The sequence below is a fragment of the Trachypithecus francoisi genome, unplaced genomic scaffold (genome assembly GCF_009764315.1).
Source record: "Trachypithecus francoisi isolate TF-2019V2 unplaced genomic scaffold, Tfra_2.0 Lachesis_group11, whole genome shotgun sequence".
NCBI lineage: Eukaryota > Metazoa > Chordata > Mammalia > Primates > Cercopithecidae > Trachypithecus > Trachypithecus francoisi.
In genome coordinates this window covers 125438901-125447127 of record NW_022681456.1, presented here as the reverse complement: position 1 = coordinate 125447127, position 8227 = coordinate 125438901, and the positions used below count along the sequence as shown (strand labels likewise).

The 8227-nt window shown below is 46.8% G+C and overlaps 2 protein-coding genes across 8 annotated transcripts in view; one reads left to right on the top strand and one right to left on the bottom strand.

Annotated features, from left to right (window-relative positions):
* Positions 1–5790: 5790 nt before the first annotated feature.
* MRPL51 (mitochondrial ribosomal protein L51) lies at positions 5791–6998 on the bottom strand. Its single transcript, XM_033223099.1, has 3 exons — positions 6702–6998; positions 6506–6616; positions 5791–6113 (listed from the first exon to the last, which is right to left on the bottom strand). Exons 1-3 carry the CDS (start codon positions 6778–6780, stop codon positions 5917–5919), a joined length of 387 nt encoding a protein of 128 aa, XP_033078990.1. The 5' UTR covers positions 6781–6998; the 3' UTR covers positions 5791–5916.
* A 42-nt stretch (positions 6999–7040) lies between these two features.
* Positions 7041–8227, top strand: part of NCAPD2 (non-SMC condensin I complex subunit D2) — a 39962-nt gene continuing 38775 nt past the window's right edge. For 5 of the 7 annotated variants that reach the window (XR_004440078.1, XM_033223086.1, XM_033223083.1 and 2 more), the window contains exon 1: positions 7041–7850. The gene's annotated coding sequence lies outside the window, so the exon portion shown is untranslated. The remainder of the gene's footprint in view (positions 7851–8227) is intronic. The other 2 variants (XM_033223085.1, XM_033223084.1) reach the window with 2 other exon arrangements.

Genomic DNA, 8227 nt, shown 5'->3' with positions numbered 1-8227 from the left:
CCTCAGCCTCTCAAGTAGCTGGGACTACAGGTACCCACCACCACGCCTGGCTAATTTTTTTGTATTTTTAGTAGAGACAAGGTTTCACCATGTTGGCCAGTCTGGTCTCAAATTCCTGACCTCATGATCCACCCGCCTCCGCCTCCCAAAGTGCTGGGATTACAGGCGTGAGCCACCACGCCCAGCCACAGTTCAGTCTCTCAAGTAGTTGGGACCACAGGTGCATCCCACCACACTAGACTAATTTTTGTATTTTTTGTAGAGCCAGTGTTTTGCCATATTGCCCACGCTGGTCTCAAACTCCTGGGCTCAAGTGATCTGCCTGCCTCAGTCTCCCAAAGTACTGGGATTACAGGCGTGAGCCACCGTGCCCAACCAGTTTATCAATTTTATTTATTTATTTATTATTTATTTATTTATTTATTTATTTTTGAGATGGAGTCTTGCTCTATCGCCTAGGCTGGAGTAGGGTGGCACAATCTCAGTTCACTATAACCTCCGCCTCCTGGGTTCAAGTGATTCTCCTGCCTCACCCTCCCAAGTAGCTGGGATTACATGCGTGCGCCACCATGCCCGGCTAATTTTTGTATTTTTTTAGCAGAGATGGGATTTTGCCATGTTGGCCAGGTTGGTCTTGAACTCCTGACCTTGGGTGATCCACCTGCCTCAGCCTCCCGAAGTGCTGGGATTACAGGCCAGAGCCACTGAACCCGGCTACTTTATCAGTTTTATAGAAATCAATTAGATTCCTGTTATAAAAGATGAGGTTTTAGCTCTTTTTGATTATCTCATTTGATATTGTAAAAGGAATTTTTAAAAACTCAACTCTATAACTGAAACAAAACAGAACGTTAAACTTGGAACAGAAGGAAATATCCTTAACTTGGTAAAAGTTACATGCTAGAGATTCATAACAAATATTTAATAGACATGTATTCCATTTAAGATCAAGAACAAGAAGAGGATGCCTTTTTTTTCTTTTCTTTTTTTTCTTTTTCTTTCTTTTTTCCAAGACTGAATCTCCCTCTATTGCCCAGGCTGGAGTGCAGTAGTGCGATCTCAGCTCACTGCAACCTCCGCCTTCTGGCTTCAAGCGATTCTCCTGCCTCAGCCTCCTGAGTAGCTGGGATTACAGGTGCCTGCCACCATGCCCGGCTAATTTTTGGTTTCTTTTTGTTGTTGTTGTTGTTTTGTTGTTTTTGAGACGGAGTCTCACTCTTGTCACCCAGGCTGGTGTGCAATGGTGCAGTCTTGGCTCATTGCAACCTCCGCTTCCTGGGTTCAAGCGATTCTCCTGCCTCAGCCTCCCAAGTAATTGGGATTACAGGCATCCGCCACCATGCCCAGCTAATTTTTGTATTTTTAGGAGAGATGGGCTTTCACCATGTTGGCCAGGCTGGTCTCAAACTCATGACTTGTCTACGCTTAACTTTTTGTGGAACTGCCACTTTTCCAAAGTGGGTGCACCATTTCACTAGAGGCTAAATTTTAATATTCATTACACTCTTCAGGAACTGACTCTTGCCTCCCATCTCTTTTCCTGTCTTTTGCCACAAGCAGTAGCTCCACCAGTAAATACCACTCATAGCTTTCTCAGGCACACCATACTGTTTCTTGCCTCTGAGCCTTTATTTCTGCTTCAACTGCCTGGAAGGCCTGTTAGCCTCCACTCCTTTAAGACAACTCAGTGGTCACCTCTTCTCTAAAGCCGTTCTCCTCCCCATTCCTGCTTCCTCAGGAAAAGATAGGTGTTTCTTCCTCTCTACACCTATACACATAGATGTTAACAAACTTTGAATGTCACGACATACTGGATTTCATAACTATGCTTCTTCATCTGCCTCCTGCAATGGGTGAATTCTTTTTTCCTTTTTTTTTTTTAAGGCAGGATCTTGCTATGTTGCCCAGGCTAGAATGTGGTGGCATGATCTCAGCTCACTGCCACCTCCACCTGCTGGGCTCAAGCTATCCTCCCACCTCAGCCTCCTGAGTAGCTGGAATGACAGACACGTGCCATCATGCCCAGCTAATTTGTTTTTTGTATTTTTTAAACAGAGACGGGGGTTTCACAATGTTGGCCAGGCTGGTCTTGAACTCCTGACCTCAAGTGATCTGCTCGCCTTGGCCTCCCAAAGTGCTAGGATTACAAGCATGAGCCACTGCTCCTGGCCTCAAGACCTCATTCGAATACTATCTTTTCAACAGATACCTTTTCTGACCATCCCCTCAGCAAAAAATAAAACAAAACAAAAACCAAAAAAAAAAAAAGCCCAAAAAAACACCTCTCACGGGACTCACTTTCATCATATTTAAATTCACATTTTGTTTACATACACATCTCTTCTTTTATTCTTTTTTCCAGTCTTGCCCCTGTACAAACTAGATGAAGCTGCTGCCAGTTTAACCAAGTGGGAATCCCAGTGCTAACTGTCTGTGGGATGGGATATCTTTATTGGAGCCGATGAATATAGCCTCACATTTGTGGTTTGTGACCACTGATTTAGCAAATACATTGTTTTTCTTTTTCTTTTTTCTTTTGAGACAGGGTCTCGCTTTGTTGCCTAGGCTGAAGTGCAGTGTCGCAAGCTCGGCTCACTTTAGTCTCAACTCTCCAGGCTCAAGCAATCCTTCCGCCCAGCCTCCGCAATAGCTGGGACTACAGGCACATGCCACCCACGCCCGGCTATTTTTTTTTTTTTTTTTTTTTTTTAGAGACAGCATTTCACCATGTTGCCCAGGCTGATCTCAAATTCCTGGGCTCAACTGATCCTCTCGCCTCAGCCTCCCAAAGTGGAATTACAGGCATGAGTCACTGCACCTGGCGAACATTCTTTTCTTTTTTGTTTTTCTCCTTCGAGACAGAGTTTCGCTCTTGTTGCCCAGGCTGGAGTGCAATGGCGCGATCTTGGCTCACTGCAACCTCTCTCGTCTCCTGGATTCAAGCAATTGTCCTGCCTCAGCCTCCCGAGTAGCTGGGATTACAGGCACACACCACCATACCTGGCTAATTTTTTTGTATTTTTAGTACAGACGGGGTTTCACCATGTTGGCCAGGATGGTCTCAATCTCCTGACCTTGTGATCCGCCTACCTAGGCCTTCCAAAGTGCTGGGATTACAGGTGTGAGCCACCAGACATCTTTTAAGTAGAATGAAGACTACTTAGAGGTAGGAACCAACTTTACCTTGGTGATTTTTGTTCCTCCAAATATCCTTGCACATAGTAATTCAGTATTTATTGAAAGAAAATGTTATATACTGTTTCTTTTTTTTTTTTTTTTTTTTTTTTTTTGAGACAGAGTCTCGCTCTGTGGCCCGGGCTGGAGTGCAGTGGCCGGATCTCAGCTCACGGCAAGCTCCGCCTCCCGGGTTCACGCCATTCTCCTGCCTCAGCCTCCCGAGTAGCTGGGACTACAGGCGCCCGCCACCTCGCCCGGCTAGTTTTTTGCATTTTTTAGTAGAGACGGGGTTTCACGGTGTTAGCCAGGATGGTCTCGATCTCCTGACCTCGTGATCCGCCCGCCTCGGCCTCCCAAAGTGCTGGGATTACAGGCTTGAGCCACCGCGCCCGGCCTATATACTGTTTCATACCACAAACAAGATTGTTCTGTCCTTGAAAACAAGACCTTTTGTATCTTTGAACCAGGAAATATTCTATAAATGCCTGTTGACCTATTTATTTTCTCTTCCCTAACAATCAGATACTCTACCAAGCTATGTAGATATCTTCTTCAGGGCACCTTGCACTTAGCATAGTCCCAAATATTTTATTTTCTCCACTTTAGTACCACCAAATCATGTCAAGTATCACAGTGATTCACATTTCACATCAACCTCTCCATTCTCATGCATAGCTCCTTCCAGCCACCTCTCTGAAAACTGACTCTCCATAACATTTCCCTAAGACCCAGGACCATGTTTTCATATATACCCACCAATCCATTTATCCAAAACCCACCTGTAATTTAACAAGTACTCTTTATTTTTATTAAAGACGGGGTCTTGCTATGTTCCTAAGGCCGGCCTCCAACTCCTGGTTTCAAGGGATCCTCCCACCTCAGCCTGCAGAGTAGCTGGGATTATAAGTGTGCACCAACTGCCATGCCCCGCAACAAGTATTTATTAATCTAACATCATTTTTATAGAGTTTTTGTTTTTTTAAATATAGAGATGGGGTCTCGCTATGTTGCCCAGGCTGGTCTTGAACTCCTGGCTTCAAGCAATCCTCATGTCTTCGCCTCCCAAAGTGTTGGGATTACAGGTGTGAGCCACTGCACCCAGCCCTCACTTCACTTTTTTTTTTTTTTTGAGACAGAGTCTCACCCCAGTTGCTCAGGCTGGAATGTAGTGGCACGATCTCAGCTCACAGCAGCCACAAACTCCTGGGCTCAGGTGATCCTCCCACCTCAGCCTCTTGAGTAGCTGGGACTACAGGCACACAGAAGCATAAGTAGCTGGGACTACAAGCATGCAGAACCATGCCCAGCTAACTTTTTTTTTTTTTTGAGACGGAGTCTCACTCTGTTGCTCAGGCTGGTGTGTAGTGGCACTTATCTCGGCTCACTGCAAGCTCCGCCTCCCGGGTTCAAGTGATTCTCCTGCCTTGGCCACCCGAGTAGCTAGGATTACAGGCGCCTGCCACCACGCCCGGCTAATTTTTTTGTTTGTTTTTGTATTTTTAGTAGAGACAGGGTTTCACCATGTTAGCCAGGATAGTCTTGATCTCCCGATCTCGTGATCCGCCTGCCTCTGCCCCCAAGGTACTGGGATTACAGGCGTGAGCTACCGCACCCAGCCACTTTTTTTTATTTTTAGTAGAGACAGGGTTTCACCATGTTGCTCAGACCGGTCTCAAATTCCTGGCTCCAAGCAATCCTCCTACCTCAGTCTCCCAAAATACTAGGATTACATGTGGGCACCATTATGCCCAGCTGTAATTTTTTAAAACTATTATTAAAAAAGAACAAAACATATAGATGCCCTAGACTCAACTCAGCTCTACTGATCAATCTTTAGGGGTTGAGACTAGGCTTTTGAAATGTTAAAACATCCAGACAACTCTGATGACAAGTCAGGCTTAGTATCCCCCATCTCTACCACTCACGTGGTACTTAAATGTTTCATATTTAAATGGAAAGGACACCTCACTTTTGTTTTTCCTATAGTTCCTACTCAAAGAATATGCCTAATAAATATTTTATTAGAGTAATACAGAAGTATGACTCCATTTTTCTCTTATATTTCATTTCAGTGTGGAAGGCTCCTTAGAAACACTATTAACACAACAGCATTATGTCAAAAATTGCCAGTAACATTCTCATCAACTTTTCTTTGTTTAAAGGCATTAGGTACAGCTAGATTGTAAAAGGCAAGTGGTGTGAAGCCCAAACCTAAGATCCTAAGATCTAGGAGGAGTCAAGACTTCACAGTCGGCCGGGCGTTGGCTCACGCCTGTAATCCCAGCACTTTGGGAGGCCGAGGTGGGCGGATCATGAGGTCAGGAAATCGAGATCATCCTGGCTAACACGGTGAAACCCCCGTCTCTACTAAAAATACAAAAATTTAGCTGTGCGTGCTGGCGGGCGCCTGTAGTCCCAGCTACTCGGGAGGCTGAGGCAGGAGAATGGCGTGAACCCGGGAGGCGGAGCTTGCAGTGAGCCAAGACCGCGCCACTGCACTCCAGCCTGGGCAACAGAACAAGACTCCGTCTCAAAAAAAAAAAAAAAAAGGCCTTCACAGTCTACATGAGTAAGTAGAGGCAGCATCTAGAGGAAAACAGAAGTATGTGGCTATCAAATTCCAAAGAAGCCCCATTTTATTACAGAGAAAATACAAAGCCATTTCCTCACAGGGAAGAGTACAGTTTCCCTTCTCCAGGGTGACAGATGAGCCTTTTCCGAAGTTCTCAGCTTTCTCTTCTACCGAAACCTCCCATGTCGGTTAAGGTGTTTGTAGAGATAGCGGATGCGTTTATTAAGGTTGTGCAGGTCATCAGCGAACATTCTACTTCCAACCATTTTCTTCTTTCGGATACAACGTTGCAATTCATTCCCTTTCCAACCTCGAAGCCATATGGGCCCCCTGATCAGTTCTTTGGGGTGCTTTTCAAAGTTTCCTGTGTAATGTGAGAGAACACATTAGATCCAAGACAAGAGAACGCATCCTACACGAGCTAAGCTTTCAACCCACAGTTGCATCTTGCTTAGCAGCACCTATAGACAAGACACATCACAGTGCAGAACAATAGCACAGACTCTGGAGCCAGACTGCTTGGGGTTAAAATTCTGATACTGTCATTTATTAACTTCGGAAAAATTGTTAATCTTTACTTATGAAGTAAAAATTATATGAGGGTACTCAACAGTGACAAACACAATGTAAATAGCTACATAAGTGTTTGCTCTTACTATTGAGCACAGTACCACTCTCTACACAGGAGAAACAGATAGTCGTTACAGAGTAATTGCTATTCTGAAATTGTGTACCACGTCGAAGGTCAAGTCGTACCCAGGATCCCGATGTTGTCATACACTCCGAACATGGCCCTCTTCTCGTTCCAACGATCAACCACTTTGGGGGGCGGGAGAGTGAGCCTTATACCGATCAATCTAGGCACACCTAGGGATGGGGAAGGGAGGGAATTAATCTGAGCCGCCTATTATACTACGAAGCAGTTATCCGGATGTCTACATCAGCCACTTACCAAGAGAGAAGGTTCTGCACGCCAGAGGCACCCAGTTCCACAGGCGCCTGCCTGTCCCGGATAAGAGGCTCCCTGCCATTTCTCTAGTCTCCCCGCTTCAACAACACACCAAATAAGTCCAGGAGTGAGGGCCAGAAGTGGCCCTCAAGATGACGACAGGCACCGTCCCCGCTGACTTCACACGAGTAATAACGTGAAGGCAGCCATCTTGGGCCTTACCCAGGTAGCCGTGGGCGCAGGGCCCACCTCCGCCCCATCAACTACAGCCACAAGCCCCGCCCCCTGGGTTCCGGCCGGAGGGGCCTCTACCACCTTTCCCGCCTCATTGCTTCCGGTCCGCCCGCCGGAAGTTTTGGAGCGCTGGACGAGCTGAGGTCCGCGACTCGTCGCTAAGATTCCCCAAAACTGAGATTTCAAGAAAATTCACCCTTTCTGCTTTTTTGGCGTCCTTCAACTGTGAAGGAAATGAAGGTTGAGAACCTGGAACCCGCTTCCAAAGACCAAGCCCTTTCTCTGTGCCTCACAACAGTCTTGCGCTGTAGCTGTTTTTATTACTCCCATTTTACTACTGGGAAGGAAATTTGAGGCCCTGAAAGTTAAGTGACTTGCTGGACGTCACTTAGCGGAGGAGATGGAGAAACCTGGATTAGAGGCGATGCCTTCTAACTCCCAGAGTGGACTGGCCTCTTTTCCTGCGGGTGACTGAATGATTCACTATTCCAGGGCACTACTGCTGCCCAGCCAGGGACGCGACATCTCTGGCCAGCAGAAATACGGCCTCCTCCCCGCCGACCGGGCAAAGAGGTACCTTGCGAGCAAGGAGACATTCGCAGACTGGCCAGGCGTGGGAGCGGGGGCCGGAGCCGGAGCCTTGGCACGCCCCCAGGCGGCGCTGTGATTGGCCGGCCGCTCCAGCGAGCGTCGCGATTGGCCCCCTGGCAGCCGTTGAGATTTGAACTCGGTATTTGTGGCTTTGCCCGCGCATTGCCAGACTCAGAGGCGGCCCTTTGCCTCTGCCTGCCGGGGATTGACCGGATTCTCCACCAATTTGAAAACTGCCTTGCTAATTGGTGCGTGTTGTGCACGAGTGTGTTTTCCTTTTCATTTCAGCCTGACTGCCGGAGTCAGAGCCACGGGTGAGATCCCCAGGTAAGATGTGGTGTTGCAGGTCGTAAAAGAGTAGAAAAATCGAGTACATGGCAGTATGACCCAGTATTGGGCAATATACAATAGGCAGGGAGGTCTAGTAGGGTATATATCCTTGGGGCGCGATGTGGCAGAAACTGTGTCTGACAGATCCGCAACGGAAGATGTTAAGCAAATCGCTTAACTTTCTTCAATGTCCGCTCTGTAAACTCATTTGTATTATTATGCACCTCATGGGATTGAGGTTAGGAGACTTAGGTCAGATAAGATGCATGCAAATAGCCTAACAGACCTGGCACAGGATAAATAAATCATCATTGTTAGTGCTCTTACCATTCTGGTGCAGGAAGCCCACTAGCCCATGCTGGGACACTGTTCTG